At 36.0% G+C, this 17,648-nt stretch overlaps 1 protein-coding gene across 1 annotated transcript; it reads left to right on the top strand.

The window, feature by feature from the left end:
* The first annotated feature begins 8,575 nt into the window (after positions 1-8,575).
* On the top strand, positions 8,576-9,235 carry LOC107633323 (protein FAR1-RELATED SEQUENCE 5-like). Its single transcript, XM_016336964.1, has one exon. The coding sequence runs from the start codon at positions 8,576-8,578 to the stop codon at positions 9,233-9,235; it is 660 nt and encodes a 219-aa protein (XP_016192450.1).
* The last annotated feature ends 8,413 nt before the right edge of the window (positions 9,236-17,648 follow it).

Here is a 17,648-nt window from a genome sequence, read left to right as displayed (position 1 = left end):
ATCACGCCTGATGGGTATTTAATGGAGCCATCAGCAAGTTGGAGACATATCCGGGTTGGTTTAACTTCTTCAGTTAAACCAAGCTTTCTGATAGTGAATGCAGGTATTAGGTTGATGCTTACCCCAAGATCACATAAAGTTGTCTTGGTGCAATTACCTTCTAATGTGCATGGTATCAAAAAACTCCCAGGGTCTTTAAGCTTTTCAGGAAAGCTTTTCAAAATGACTGCACTGCATTCTTCAGTGAGGAGAACTCTTTCAGTTTCTCTCCAATCCTTCTTATGACTCAAGATCTCTTTCATGAACTTGGCATAAGAAGGTATTTGCTCACGTGCCTCTGCAAATGGAATCTTTATTTCAAGAGTCCTGAGATAATCTGCAAAGCGAGCAAATTACTTATCCTGCTCCTCTTGGCGGAGTTTTTGAGGATAAGGTATCTTGGCTTTATATTCCTTAACCTTAGTTGCTGTAAGTTTATTTCCTACAGAAGTGGTTGAGGAAGCCTTTTTAGATGGGTTGTTATCAGCACTTGTGTGTGTCTGATCCCTCACTGGCAATTGAGTGCCAGAGTTAGAAGCTGGAGTGACGTTAAACACCAGCTCCTCATCTGTTCCTGGCGTTTGAACGCCAGAACTGTGCCTCTTTTGGGCGTTCAACGCCAGATCCTTGCTTGTTTCTGGCGTTGAACGCCAGTCCTGAGCATGGTCTGGGCGTTCAGCGCCAGCCTTCCACCCAACTTCTGGCGTTTTAGCGCCAGAATTATTTTTCCCTGGGCTTTTATTGTCCTCAGATGGATTTTGGGTGGTTTGCTCATTTCTTGGTTTCCTGCTGCTTTGAAGTGGGGTAGTTAATGCTTTTCCACTTCTTAGTTGAATTGCTTGGCATTTTTCTGTTATTTGTTTTGACAGCTGCTGCCTTGTTTGCTTTAATTGTACTTCCATATTTATATTAGCCATCCTTGTCTCTTGTAGTTTATCCTTGAATTCAGCTAACTGCTTTGTTAGAAAATCCAATTGCTGATTGAATTCAGCAGCTTGCTCTGCAGGACTGAGTTCAGCAGTTACTGTTTTAGCCTCTTCTTTCATGGAAGGGTCACTGCTTAAGTACAGATGCTGATTTCTAGCAACTGTATCAATGAGCTCTTGAGCTTCTTCAATTGTCTTTCTCATGTGGATAGATCCACCAGCTGAGCAATCTAAAGAGATCTGAGCTCTTTCTGTAAGCCCATAATAGAAGATGTCTAACTGAACCCACTCTAAAAACATTTCAGAGGGGCATTTTCGTAGCATCTCTCTGTATCTCTCCCAGGCATCATAAAGAGATTCATTATCTCCTTGTTTAAAGCCTTGGATGTCCAGCCTTAGCTGTGTCATCCGTTTTGGAGGAAAGTATTGATTCAGGAATTTTTCTGTCAGCTGTTTCCATGTCCTTATGCTAGCCTTAGGTTGGTTATTTAACCACCTCTTGGCTTGGTCTTTTACAGCAAATGGAAACAGTAATAATCTGTAGACATCTTGATCTACTTCCTTATCATGTACTGTGTCAGTAATTTGTAAAAACTGTGCCAGAAACTCTGTAGGTTCTTCCTGTGGAAGACCGGAATACTGGCAGCTTTGCTGCACCATGATAATGAGCTGAGGATTCAACTTAAAGCTAGTGACTCCAATGGAAGGTATGCAGATACTACTCCCATATGAAGCAGTAGAGGGGTTAGCATATGACCCCAGAGTCCTCCTGGACTGTTCATTTCCACTTAGATCCATGATGGAGAAATGGAGATGAAAAAAAATATTTATTTTTATTTATTTATTTATTTATTTATTTAATTATTTAGAAAATAAATAAATTAAAATAAAATAAATAAAAATAGGTGAAGATTTTCGAAAAAATTGAGGAGAGAGAAAGTGGTTAGGAAGTTTTGAAAAAGATATGATTTGGAAAAGATTTTAAATTTTGAAAAAAAATCTGAATTTTTAAAAATAATTTTCGAAAATTTGTTTTAAAAAAAGAGAGAAAAGATATTTTTGAATTTAGTGAGGAAAGAGAAAAACAATAAAATAGCACAAGATTTAAAATTTTTAGATCTAATGCTCCTAGTTTTTGAAAATTTTGGAGGGAAAACACCAAGGAACACCAAACTAAAAAATTTTAAGATCAAGACACAAGGAAAACTCAAGAACACTTTGAAGACTCACAAGAACACAAGAACATGAAGAAAGAACACCAAACTTAAAATTTTCGAAAAACAAAGAAAAATCAACAAGAAAACACCAAACTTAGAGTTTGGCACAGAATTTATTCAAAGAAAGATTATTTTTTAAAAAGATTTTAAAAAATAGGATAGCCAATTACCAAGAACATAGGCACCACGCTCTAACTAATTGAGCTATAAATTTAAAGTATTTTAACAATGTATAAATAATAAAAGACTCTAAACCAAAAAGAAAAATTTTTCCTAATCTAAGCAACAAAATAAACCGTCAGTTGTCCAAACTCAAACAATCCCCGGCAACGGCGCCAAAAACTTGGTGCACGAAAATTACTTCACACTATGTAATTCCGCACAACTGACCAGCAAGTGCACTGGGTCGTCCAAGTAATACCTTACGTGAGTAAGGGTCGATCCCACGGAGATTGTTGGCTTGAAGCAAGGTATGGTTATCTTGCAACTCTTAGTCAGGATATTAATTAGTGGCTATCAATTGACTTGCAAATGAACAAGAGAGCATGAATTAAAGGTTACTTGTTATGTAGTAAATGAGAATATGTTGGAGTTTTGGAGATGCTTTGCCTTTTGAATCTCTGCTTTCTCTCTATCTTCTTCTTCACGCACGCACGTCCCTTCTATGGCAAGCTGTGTGTTGGAGGATCACCGTTGGCAATGGCTACCATCCTTCCTTTCAGTGAAAATGGTCCAGGTGCGCTGTCACCGCACGGCTAATCATCTGTAGGTTCTCGATCATACCGGAATAGGATTTACTATCCTTTTGCGTCTGTCACTACGCCCAGCACTCGCGAGTTTAAAGCTCGTCACAGTCATCCAATCCCAGAATCCTACTAGGAATACCACAGACAAGGTTTAGACTTTCCGGATTCTCAAGGATGCTGCCAATGGATTCTAGCTTATACCACGGAGATTCCGATTAAGGAATCTAAGAGATACTCATTCAATCTAATGTAGAACGGAGGTGGTTGTCAGGCACACGTTCATAGGTTGAGAATGGTGATGAGTGTCACGGATCATCACATTCATCATAATAATGCGCAAATGAATATCTTAGATAGGAACAAACATGATTGAATAGAAAACAGAAATACTGGCATTAACTCATCGAGGCACAGCAGAGCTCCTCACCCCCAACAATGGAGTTTAAAAACTCATGCGTCAAAAGGTACAAAGTTTAGAACTAAAATGTCATGAGATCCAAAATAAATCTCTAAAAGTTGTTTAAATACTAAACTAGTAACCTAGGTTTACAGAAAATGAGTAAACTATGATAGATAGTGCAAAAATTCACTTCTGGGACCCACTTGGTGTGTGCTGGGGCCAAGACTAAAGCTTCTCACGTGCCTGGGCTGTTTTGGGCATTCAACGCCAGGTTGTAACCTGTTTCTGGCGTTGAACTCCACTTTGTAACTTGTTTCTGGCGCTGGACGCCAGATAGCAGCATGGAACTGGTGTTGAACGCCAGTTTACGTCGTCTATCCTTGAGCAAAGTATGGAATATTATATATTGTTGGAAAGCCCTGGATGTCTAGTTTCCAAAGAAATTGGAAGCGCGCCATTTGGAGTTCTGTAGCTCCAGAAAATCTATTTTGAGTGCAGGGAGGTCAGAATCCAACAGCATCAGCAGTTCTTTTTCAGCCTGAATCAGATTTTTGCTCAGCTCCCTCAATTTCAGCCAGAAAATACCTGAAATCATAGAAAAATACACAAACTCATAGTAAAGTCTAGAAATATGAATTTTGCCTAGAAACTACTAAAAATAAACTAAAACTAACTAAAAACTATATGAAATTAACCCCAAAAAGCGTATAAAATATCCGCTCATCACTAACTCAATGAGGTACAAAAACATGGAATAATGAATTAGGAAGGACTAAAGCACTAATCTTGTGTGTGAAACAAATATGACCATTAATGATAAACAAGTCACGAAGCACCAAAATAATGCAAGAAATTCTCAACAATTGAGTAAGAGAATTCAACACCATTATTAAAATAAGAACTTAAAAAAGAAAATAAGAACAAGCTATAAAAACAAAATTAAAATGCAATGAATAAAAGTATGCTAATCCAATAAAAGAAAAGAAAAGATGAGAAAAAAATTTTAATTGTATTTTTACTTTTATTTTTATTTTTATTTTTAATTTTAATTTTTTTAATTTTTATTTTTTTTAAAGAGAGGGAAAACAAGAAAGTAAGAAAGGAAGAAGAGAGAAGAAGAAAGGTAGAAAGAAAGAAGAAGGAAAGAAGAAAGAAGAATAAAGGAGAAAGGAGAAGAAATAGGGTGCGAAGCGACGCGTAAGCGTCGCCCACGCGTAAGCGTGGAAGGCAGCAGGGACAAGCGATGCGTAAGCGTCGCCCATGCGTACACGTGGAATACAAAAAGTGCAAGTGACGCATAAGCGTCGCCCACGCGTATGCATGGGTTCAGATTATGCTATAGGCACACCAGCACAAAGTAGGCACAACTCTCTGGTTTTTGTACCAGGAGTTGCGGAAGTGCCATCAATGCGTAGGCGTCGCCCATGCTTACACGTGGGGTGACTTTTTTTTTTAGAAGTATAAAAATAGAATTTAACACTCTCCTAACCTATAAATATTCTAAATCAACTAAAATTCAAATTTAACAAAAATCTTTTAGTTCTTTTGAAAAGTTTTCAAAGACAAAACAAACAAAACTTGCACTTCAAGCAAAATGCAATTCAAAAATAACTATTCTAATCAAAACATGAATCTAACAAGTAACCTAGTAATCAAAGCAAAATATGCTAAAGTATGAAAATAAGAAAACTACCTAACAATGGTAACCCAATTCATTCATTGATTATATATACAGAGAATGGAAAGAGTTTACCATGGTAGGGTGTTTCCCACCTAGCACTTTTATTTAAAGTTCTTAAGTTGGACATTTGGTAGGGACTTTGCTATGGTGGCTTATGCTTAAATCCTTCCTTGAATTCTCACCAATTCTTGCATTTCCAATGTCCTCCGGGATCCCAAACTAAGCACGCCAAGCTACCAAGAGATCTCAAGCGAGTACCAAGGCCCCAAAGTTGATGATTATCTATGTATATTCTAGGGTCCCATACTTTGTTTGTCAACCCTCTTTCTTCTTGATCTTCATGCTTCCATTCGGGTGACAAACTTATTGAATTCTGCTTGTGACTCCGACTCATCATCACTCCAACCATGAATCCTAAAATTTGAGTTTCCATCTACTATGCACCTTGATTCTTGTTTCCAACCAACACCCAACTCTTTTCTACTTTTTAACTCACACATAGCTTTAAGTTGACCATCCATTTCTAATAATGCATATTGATATGGCCAAGAAAATTGAAAGATGAGATGATTACCCATTCAACTTGTAATTTGGATGGTGACTTAGTAAGGAAGATATCCAATAGTTTTGTCATTGTAGGCTCCACTTCCTTTGGTTCCTCCTTAATGACTTTCATCTTTTGACAACTTTCTTCAATTTCCTCTTGTGTGCTAACTTCTTCCAACTCTTTCTCATTAATCAAAATATGTCTTGGAGGTTGTGCACATTCTTCCTTAACATCGGTTTCACACCTCATGGAAGAAGTTTCAACAAGATCACCGTTATCACTTGGTGTAGAGTTGTCTTCAATGATGGAGCTCCTCTCTTGTTCAACCTCCCCTAAATCTTCTTCAACTATTCCTTCATCTTCAAGAGTCTCTACTACCTCCACTTCTTGGGCCTCCTTTTGCTTCTCTTGAAGTATAGATGCGTAAATTCGATTCATTAAGTCCCTAAGACGATCCTTTCTCTCTTGGTCCATGTCAATCGCATAATTGGCATCATGTTGTTCTTAGATTGATGGATATGGATGTTATTTCATAGAGGGTGGTGGTGGGATGGAGAGATCATTATGTAGTTGAAAAGGAGGTTCATCAAAGCTTGGAGGTTGGAAGGTATTTTGGTTGTTGGTAGAAGATAGAGGTATACGTGATATAAGCTCTTGGAGGGCGGAGGTGAAACCGGTGAGTACGGTTTGGAACTCTTCTTGCTCTTGAGAAATGATACCAAGTGTATCATCCATAGAGGCTTGGTTGGAGGAAAAAGAAGGATTGTGAGGGTAATAATGTTGAAGTGGTGGTGGTTTCATGGGTGCTTGTTCATAATGGTTATAAGTTTGTGCATATAGAGGATATGGATTAGGATTGTGTGGAGGTGATTGATGGAAATAGGATGTGGATTGGGAGTATGGTGGTTGGAATGATAGTGTTTGAGGACTATATTGAGAGTATGGTGCATGGAATGATGGTGGTTGAGTGGCATAATCATGATAAGAACCATCATATTCATTGGAATGATATGCATTATAGGAGGGGTTGTAATCATAGTAGCTTAGTTGAGGAGGTTGCCATGGTGAGTGCTCATATGGATATGGCTCCCTTCTCAAGAATTCATCTCTCCTATAATATGAGCCATCATTCAAGTTTCCATTACCTACAACATAGTCATAACCATATCCAAAACAACAAGAATGAGAATTCATACAGAAAGGAGGAAATCAAGATAAAGTATATCAAAAATAAATAAAGAAAGAAATAACTCCTAGATACTAGCAATAACAAGAAAAAGCCAAAAAGCAAGATACTCACAATATGAACATATTTACAATAGCCAATAACATAACACTATGCAATTTCCCGGCAACGGCGCCATTTTGATGAGAGAAAATTTGATGGTATAGAATTTCACAAATAAATTCTCGTTGCAAGTATAGTTTCTAAACCAACAAACAATCCTCACATAAAAAATTTGTTTGTCACAAGTACAAACCCCAATAAAAATAACTGAGAGTATTAATCCCGGATCATTCTCCCTAGGAATTACAATGAAGTGCTTTATTATTGGCTATGAAGGAATGTTTTGGGATTTTTTGTAGTAAGAGACAAGAATTGAAAATAACAAGAGAACTAAGCTAATAACTAAGAAAGCTCTTGGCAAGGAGTGAGAATTAGAAGTCCTATCCTCATTATCATCATCTATTGTGAAAAGAATTGTCCATTGCTCCACTTAGTTAACCTCTAATTATGAAGGAAAGTCAAGTGAATATAATCAACTTGAGTCCACAAGTCCTAGTCAAATCATAGTGAAAGACTAGCTTTAGTGAAATCCAAGTCAACTAGCAACTTCCAATTATCAATCAACAAAAGAGTTTGATAACTCAAGAGTCTCCAATTACTCAACCAAAGCCAAGAGGAGAAAAATCTACACTAAAACCCAACCAAGTATTTTATCAAATACTTGGAAGGCATAAAAGGAAAGCGAGATAAAATCGCAAGAAATGTAAATCTACAACTACTCAAGCAAGGAAATAACAACAAATCAATTAAACAAGAAGAAACATGAAACATAAATTGCATTAAATAGAAATTAAAGGAAACAAAAGTGCATGAACATAAAAATGACTAGAATAAGAAATTAACAAAAGGAACTATAAGAGTAGAGATGTAGCAACAAGAAATTGAAAGGAAAAGTAGATGAAAACAAGAATTAAAATCTAGATCTAAGAAAATCCTAATCTAAACCTAACCTAATTTCTAGAGAGAAGAGAGAACTTATCTCTCTAGAATTATACATCTAAAACATGATAGAAACTCAACTATGACTACTTAGTTTATCCCCCTTTCATCCTTGGGTTCAATAGCATCAGAAATGAGTTGGATTTGACCCAAAATGCTTCAGAAATTGCTGGCCACGAGTTGCCTTAAGTGAGTCACGCTGATCCTGCGATGTGTGCATGTAGAACGACACGTACGCGTCACCAAACACAAGGTAACTCTGAAAATTTTATATCATTTTGAAGCCCCGGATGTTAACTTTTCAACGCAACTGAAACCGTCTCATTTAGACCTCTGTAGCTCAAGTTATGATCGATTAAGTACTAAGAAGTCATGATTGACAGCTTTGCAATTCCTTCATTTCTTTATGAGTTCTCCATTTTTTACATGCTTTTTCTTCATTCCCTTAATCCAATATTTGCCTTCTAAACCTCAAATCACTTAACAAACATATCATGGCATCGGATGGAATTAAAGTGAATTAAATTTAGCTATTTGAAGGCCTAAAAAGCATGTTTTCACACTTAAGCACAAATTTAGGGAGAATTACAAAACCATGCTATTTCATTGAATAAATGTGAGAAAAGTTGATAAAATCCCCTAAATTAAGTACAAGATAAACTATAAAATTAGGTTTTATCAGAAGATATTATCAACAATGAGAGTAAAGTTAGTGAATCTATAAAGGTGTCAAATTGTAGCTACAAAATTCAAGAAGTTGAGAAGAAGTTAAACGAATAAAGCTATGATGACATGTGGGATATTGAGTTTAACACCGTTGATCAATGTTGTGATTTCCATAGAAATTATGCTAGAGTGTATGGTTTTGTTGCGAGGCTTGACAAAAAAGGACAAGATGTCAATGGAAACATTAATATGCGACAGATGGTTTGTAACAGAGAGGGTACACGAAGAAAAAAGTACTTGGAGATGGAGAATAGAAAAAAGGATCATAAGCCAATCACACGTGTAATGTGTCAAGCAAAGATTAGATTTCATTATGACTTGATTTTACAAAAGTGGCGAATCACCAAATTTAAAGAGACTCACAACCATGACCTCATCCCACCTAAGTATATCCAGTTTGTTCTGGCATATCGAACAATGACCGACACTGATAAAGCAAAGGCTGATAGTTTGTACTTTTATGGTGTTAGAACATGTCATATAATGGGGTTCATGGTGGCGCAAAAAAGAGGTCCAAACATGACAGGATTCATAAAAAAAGGTATATATAATCATTTTGACAGATCGAGGCGTGCAAAGATAAAAGATGGTGATGCACATGCAGCATTAAATTACCTAATTTCTAACGCAGATGAGGACCCACTATTGCAAGGGAAGTTTATTTTAAAAGATGGTAAGCTTAATAATTTAGTGTGGGCCGACGGATCTAGCATCATTGATTACTAATGTTTTAGTGATGTGTTGGCTTTCGACAGAACATACCAAAAAAACAAGTATAATAGGCCATTGGTTATCTTCTCATGCACAAATCATCATGGACAAAGATGCATTTTTTGTTGTGGTTTATTATCCGATGAGAAGCGTGAAACCTATGTTTTGGTGTTGAAGATGTTCATGGAGATAATGAGTAATAAACAACCTATAGCCATGGTAACAGATGGAGATCTTGCAATGAGGGAGGCAATAAAAGAAGTTCTTCCAAATGCTGCACATCGTCTTTGTGTATGACATCTATATCGCAATGCCTGTGAAGCTATAAAGAATTTGAAATTCTTAGATGGATTAAAGCACCTAATGTATGAAAAATTTTTTCTAAAGAGTTTGAGAGAAGATAGCATAACTTGATATTTGAGTACGGGTTTTTTGAGAATGAATGGTTGCAAAAGACATAAAGAACATACAAAAAAAATTTAGCCTTATATAATGACATGTTTATTGTTTCATAAGTGGAATTATCTAAATTAATTTCTTTGTTTAGATTATTGAAATTGCTTTATCAATTATTACGGTGAAAATTTTTTTTGTCAAAATTCTTTGCCAGTTCAAATAATAAAGAATTAATTAAATAATAAAGTGATTGTTCACCACAAATTCATCTCCGGGGTTGACAATAAGGCAATTAGTTGAACAATAAATACATATCTCATAAATGTAATAAGGGCAAGTTACTCATTTAAGTCGTTTGAAAATCATAATTATCATAATACAATTTTTGAACATTGCAAACGCAAATATTTTTACATTACTATAGAAACTGCGAGAAGGTATGGTGGTTTCAGGAATTCACATTAACATTACATTCGAACGCGTGTCAAGAGAAACCGCTACACCATATAGCGATTTCTGAAGGAATGTAATAATGAAGAAACCGCGGTACCCCTATAGCGATTTCTTCACAAATGGCTAGCCCTGAAACTGTGTGGGCCTATAACAGTTTCTTCATATAAAAAATGCCTATAAATACCAAGCAGGAGGCAATGGTATAGTAGTAGATTATCATTTTCACAAATTCACAAATGAATATTGAAGAGAGTTTTTTAGTTCTACTGTATTATTCTGGGAAAATTCAAAAAAGTAAAGGACATGGTGTTAAGTTTACTGATAGAGAACCAGTGAGTATTTTTGTTCGGTCATCAAATACATTGTCAGAGCTAAAAACGAGTATATTTCAAAAGGTAGGGGTGTGTGGGACAAAATGGGTGAAGAAGTTGTTTTATAAAATTCCTATTGCGGTTGTGTCAACTGGTGTGAAGTATGAAACATTTGTGACAGGGTCGGACGAAGATATGCATGTTTTGTTTCCTTGTCAGTGAAGTTTTTCGGAAGTGTGAATACATGAGCTGTAAGTGCCCATCTCATCAAGCCTCGCCACAAATGGTTACCCCCGAATATGTATCGGATTTTCACTCTTGTCCCCAAACAACTAAGTGGAAAACATGCGTATATGCGTACAGTATCCTCACTCGAATCCACTGGTAGCATCCTGAACCTCTCATGGAACCATGGAAAGTGGACTGTGAACTTCTTGACTTTATCCAGCGGTGGCAACTCACCGAATAACCCCTGAAACCACTCCCAAGCCGGTCTGCCATCCTCCATAAACTGGTCAAAGTCTTTGAGGCACCCAGATACAGCTTTTCCATCGACGGAAAACCCCGACTGATTTGCCACATCCTGCAGCATGATGGTGCACTCTCTGAACGACATATGAAAGGTGTGCATCTCAGGACGCCACCTCTCAATGAATGCGCTGACCAGTGGCTCATCCAACCAGAACCAACGCGTGTTCAGCCTAGCCAAGTAGATCAAACCAGCCCTCTCCAAATAAGGTATGATTCTTTCATGAAAAAGGCATATTCTGTTGCCTTCGAACGCTATAAATACACCTACTTGGTTGTATGATGTGAGAACAATAACCACACCTAAATTAAATTCTAATATTTACAAGTCTAAACCATAATTTATAATCCGATATAATAAGTAGAGTGTCTTATCTATCCAATCTTAACTAAAATTTTTAGATATAGTTCTCTTAGCATTATTTTTAAAACTAATTTTATTAAAATAGAGAAATAATACGTATGAACTTTTACATAAAAATTTGAAACAAATCTTAATGTACTTTAAAACAAGTAAAAAATCTCCAACTTTTAAATTTATAAGTCCTAGATTTTAAAATTTAAAGTTTAAGATTTAAATCTTAAATTTTAAATAATAAACTACGAACTTTAAATTCTATATCTAAAATTCAAGTCTTAAATTTCAAATACCAAACTACAAACTTTCTAAATTTAAAATTAAAAATTTTAAATTTTAAATTTTAATTTTCAAATACTATATTTAAAATTTTAACCTACAAACCTTAAACTCGATATTTAAAATTTGAATCCTAAATCTCAAATACTAAAGGACAAACCTTCTACATTTAAAATTTTAAATCCTTAATTTTAAATTTTAAATTTCAAATACTAAGCTACAAACTTTAAATTCTGTATTCTAATTCCTGCACTCTAAATACTACATTTTACGTTATAAACTTTAATACTTAAAAGAAAATAAACTTACTTCTTCATTGATGCCACCGGTAATGTGAACAACGCCATTGAATCGGTACAAGTTGCCTTCATCCGCCATGGTCTCGCTTGAAAATGGCGCCTCTAGGAATCTCAAGTGGTCAAATCCTTTCCAAGTCTTTTCCTTCTTCTCTCAATTCACAACTCTCTCTCTCTCTCTCTCTCTCTCTCTCTCTCTCTCTCTCTCTCTCTCTCAAATTTTTAGTTTCAATTGAAATGAAGAATTTGCTACTGTGTCTGGCGAATTTATAGGCACATGTAAACCGCTGTAGGGGGTACTGCAGTTTATGCAATGAGCCATTTGTGAAGAAATCACTATAGGGATACCACGGTTCCTTTATTGTTGCATTTCTTCAAAAAACTGCTATAAGGTGTAGCAGTTTCTCTTGACACGCATTCTAAAGTAAATCGTTACACCCTCTGTAGTAGTTTACGTGTATTTCTGAAATCACTGTACCCTCCTACGATTTCTATAATAATATAAAAATTGTATTTACGTCTACAATGTTCAAAAGTTATATTCTAATAATTATAATTTTCAAACAATTTAAATGAGTAATTTATCCTTGTAATAACAACTTAATTGTAACGTATTAGCAAGTTAATAAGGTATTTTTAAGAAAATAATAAATTATTTATTTTTAGTCATTGTCATAATTATTATATATATAAGATAATTTAATATTTATTATTATTCATATATATCAAGTAGTAATATATTGGTAATTTATTAAGACATTTTTTAAAAAAAATAAAATAAATTGTTTACTTATTATCATTGATCATCATTATTCTTATATATAAGATTATTTAATATTTATTTTTCTAATCATATATCAAGTTGTAACGTATTAGTAATTTAATAGAATATCTTTAAAAAAAAGATAAAATAAATTATTTACTTATAAGATACTATTAATTATTAAATATTACTATAAATGTCAAATTCCTAATTATGAACTTATAAATGCTAACCTTAGAGTCAAATTCCTACATCTTAAACTCCAAACTCTTTATCTTAAATACTAACTCCCAACCATAGTTATCAAATTCAATTCGACCCGGCTGATTCGATCGAAAATTCGATCACCCAGTTATCTAGCCGGATCGAGCCACTTGCCGAACTGTTTAAGCAGTGAACCCGGTAAAAATCGGTTTGATCTGACCGGTTCTATAAAAACCAGTGATTCAGATCGGTTCATGTAACCCGAACCAGGTTATGTTTTTTTTTTAAAAAAGAAAAGTGTCGTTCTCTCCCTCACTTACATCCCCTGGCCGGTGCCCGAACCCAAAACCAGAACCCATCTGACCTCTCTCTTCCGTCGCCACTCTCGCCCTCAATGTAAGAGCCGGCATAACCGTTTTGATGAAATAATAATTTTTAAGTGCCCGGACTAGATTCAAAATTTAGAAGTTTTAATTTGAAAATATAAAGGTGAAATTTGATTTCAATGAATTTTTCTAAGTTGGAAAATGTATCTTTTGCAAAAAGTTTTTGAAAAAATGCGTACTGGTGCCTAAGCTGGCAGTACCAGCTTTAATCCGTCCAGTACCGTGTATTTTGGGAAAATAAGATTTTGAATATCGATTTGTTGTTTTGAAAGGACAAAAATAATTTAGAATTGAAAATCGGGCACTAATCTTAAAGGTTTTGGCCCAAAGTGGGTCAAAGAACCAAAAACGCTAACGAGTTAGACCGAGCCCAAACTGGGCACAAGGCTCACCATATATATGCTCATTTAATGAGCTTTGAGCTCATTTTCCAGCCCAAAGAGAAAGAAAGGCGCGGTTTGAGAGAAGAGAGGAGAAGAGGTGATGTTACTATTCATCATCACCTTTCGGGAGCCATAACTTGAGCTACGGAATTCCGATTTACGAGCCGTTTGCGGCCACGCGAAGCTCTTGTAGAGCTCTTCAATCCTAACTAAGAAAATATGGTAAGAACTTGAAGCTCACATCTTAATTTCCTGCCCTAACTTTCTGCATTTTGGGGGTTTGGTTTTTGAGTAGATTTTGTGATTTTGCTTATTTAGGTGATCTCTAGTAGCGAGTACTTATTGGATTTTACTCCTAATATCATTGGACAAGGTAAGGTTTCACTAAACTCATGTGTTTAGTTATTTTGTAAACCCTAGGCTTGATGTTTGTATGTTACATGATGTTAGTTTGAGTTTTGGTGCTTGTTGGAGTTGGCTTGGCTTTTTGGAAGCTTGTTTGGACTCAAAGTGGTGTTTTGTGCATATTAGGAATCAGTCAAGGTATGATTTTGATTTTCTTTATGTAATATGTAATGTTTCTGGAAACTTAGGCTAGTGGACCATAAGATAGGATTGAATGATGTTGGTGTATGCCTAATTATTTATGAAATTATGTTGTATGATGAAGAGGATTATAGAGATTGTTGGAATGTATAATATATGTTTATGGTGCTTGTTGAAGGATATTGATGATTATGATGTGTGATGATATATTATGATGATGATTGTGGGTTTTGAATCTTGTGGTTGGTGATGATATTGAATGGTATTGATTTTGAGTTAATGTTGCATGAGGAAGAATTATTGATGTTGAGCTATGATTGATGGTGGATGACTATTAGTAGGAAGAATGGATTTGAATGTGATGAGATACATATTGTTAGATGATGATTATTGATGAGTTGAGTTGGTGTGTGTTGAGATTTGAAGATGGATATTTGGTGCGCAGAAATTGTGATTACACTTTGATTATGTAAAATTCATCGCTCTTTCTTTCCCTGGTAATGGCGCCAAAAACATGATGCCAATACCATGGTTCACAACTTCGCACAACTAACCAGCAAGTGCACTGAGTCGTCCAAGTAATACCTTACGTGAGTAAGGGTCGAATCCCACGGAGATTGTTGGTATGAAGCAAGCTATGGTCACCTTGTAAATCTCAGTCAGGCGGATATAAAATAGTAATGGGGTTTTTGAAAATAATTAATAAAATAAGGATAGAAATACTTATGTAAATCATTGGTGAGAATTTCAGATAAGCGAATAGAGATGCTTTCGTTCCTCTGAACCTCTGCTTTCCTGCTATCTTCATCCAATCAGTCTTACTCCTTTCCATGGCTGGCTTTATGTGATACATCACCATTGTCAATGGCTACTTTCGGTCTTCTCTCGGGAAAATGATCCAAATGCCCTGTCACGGCACGGCTAATCGTCTGGAGGCATCACCCTTGTCAATGGTTTCATCTTATCCTCTCAGTGAAAATGGTCAACGCACCTTGTCACGGCACGGCTATTCATCTGTCGGTTCTCGATCATGCTGGAATAGGATTTACTATCCTTTTGCGTCTGTCACTACGCCCGGCAATCGCGAGTTTGAAGCTCGTCACAGTCATTCAATCATTGAATCCTACTCGGAATACCACAGACAAGGTTTAGACCTTCTGGATTCTCTTGAATGCCGCCATCATTCTAGCTTACACCACGAAGATTCCGATTAAGAGATCTAAGAGATACTCATTCAATCTAATGTAGAACGGAAGTGGTTGTCAGGCACGTGTTCATAGGGAATGATGATGATTGTCACGTTCATCACATTCAGGTTGAAGTGTGAATGAATATCTTAGAAGCGAAATAAGATGAATTAAATAGAAAATAGTAGTACTTTGCATTAATCTTTGAGGAACAGCAGAGCTCCACACCTTAATCTATGGAGTGTAGAAACTCTACCGTTAAAAATACATAAGTGAAAGGTCCAGGCATGGCCGAATGGCCAGCCCCTTTGATCTAACCAGGCGTCCAAAGATGATCCTAAGATCCTAAGATGATCAAAATATAATCCAAAGATGTCTAATACAATAGTAAAAGGTCCTATTTATAATAAACTAGCTACTAGGGTTTACAGAAGTAAGTAATTGATGTGTAAATCCACTTCCAGGGCCCACTTGGTGTGTGCTTGGGCTGAGCTTTAACTTTCTATGTGCAGAGGCCATTTGTGGAGTTGAACGCCAGTTTTTGATCCATTTCTGGCGTTCAACTCTGGTTTTTGATCCCTTTCTGGCGCTGAACTCCAGAATTGGGCAGAGAGCTGGCGTTGAACGCCAGTTTGCGTCATCTAAACTTGGAAAAAGTATGAACTATTATACATTTCTGAAAAGCCCTGGATGTCTACTTTCCAACGCAATTGGAAGCGTGCCATTTTGAGTTCTGTAGCTCCAGAAAATCCACTTTGAGTGCAGGGAGGTCAGAATTTAACAGCATCAGCAGTCCTTCTTCAACCTCTGAATCTGATTTTTGCTCAAGTCCCTCAATTTCAGCCAGAAAATACCTGAAATCACAGAAAAACACATAAACTCATAGTAAAGTCCAGAAATGTGAATTTAACATAAAAACTAATGAAAACATCCCTAAAAGTAACTAGATTCTACTAAAAACATACTAAAAATAATGCCAAAAAGCGTATAAATTATCCGCTCATCACAACACCAAACTTAAATTGTTGCTTGTCCCCAAGCAACTGAAAATCAAATAGGATAAAAAGAAGAGAATATACTATAAATTCCAAACTATCAATGAAACATAGCTTCAATCATATGAGCGGGACTTATAGCTTTTTGCCTCTTGAATAGTCTTGGCATCTCACTTTATCCATTGAAGTTTAGAATGATTGGCATCTATAGGAACTCAGAGTTCAGATAGTGTTATTGACTCTCCTAGTTCAGTATGATGATTCTTGAACACAGCTATTTTATGAGTCTTGGCCGTGGCCCTAAGCACTTTGTTTTCCAGTATTACCACCGGATACATAAATGCCACAGACACATAGTTGGGTGAACCTTTTCAGATTGTGACTCAGCTTTGCTAAAGTCCCCAATTAGAGGTGTCCAGGGTTCTTAAGCACACTCTTTTTTTGCTTTGGACCTTGACTTTAACCGCTCAGTCTCAAGTTTTCACTTGACACCTACACGCCACAAGCACATGGTTAGGGACAGCTTGGTTTAGCTGCTTAGACCAGGATTTTATTCCTTTAGGCCCTCCTATCCACTGATGCTCAAAGCCTTGGGATCCTTTTTATTTGCCCTTGCCTTTTGGTTTTAAGGGTTATTGGCTTTTTTTGCTTGCTTTTTCTTTTTCTATTTTTTTTTCTGCAAGCTTTGTTCTTTGCTGCTTTTTCTTACTTCAAGAATCATTTTTATGATTTTTCAGATTATCAAATAACATGTCTCCTTGTCATCATTGTTTCAAGAGCCAACATATTTAACATTCTTAAACAACAACTTCAAAAGACATATGCACTGTTCAAGCATTCATTCAGAAAACAAGAAGCATTGTCACCACATCAATATAATTAAGCTACGTTCAAGGATAAATTCGAAACTCATGTACTTCTTGTTCTTTTGAATTAAAACATTTTTCATTTAAGAGAGGTGATGGATTCATAGGACATTCATAACTTTAAGACAAAGTTACTAACTACTAATTATCATGTAATGAAGACACAAACATAGATAAGCACATAACATAGAAAACGAAAAGCAGAAGAAATAAGAACAAGGAATGAATCCACCTTAGTGATGGTGGCGTTTCCTTCTTGAGGAACCAATGATGTCCTTGAGCTCTTCTATGTCTCTTCCTTGTCTTTGTTGCTCCTCCCTCATTGCTTTTTGATCTTCTCTTATTTCATGGAGCATGATAGAGTGCTCTTGATGTTCCACCCTTGATTGTCCCATGTTGGCACTTAATTCTCCTAGGGAGGTGTTGATTTGCTCCCAATAGTTTTGTGGAGGAAAATGCATTTGAGGCATCTCCGGG

Source organism: Arachis ipaensis, chromosome B3, assembly GCF_059453495.1.
Source record: "Arachis ipaensis isolate K30076 ecotype BB chromosome B3, ASM5945349v1, whole genome shotgun sequence".
NCBI classification, from domain to species: domain Eukaryota; kingdom Viridiplantae; phylum Streptophyta; class Magnoliopsida; order Fabales; family Fabaceae; genus Arachis; species Arachis ipaensis.
Note: the sequence above shows the minus strand (reverse complement) of the source record. Positions and strands in the feature narration are given on the sequence as shown.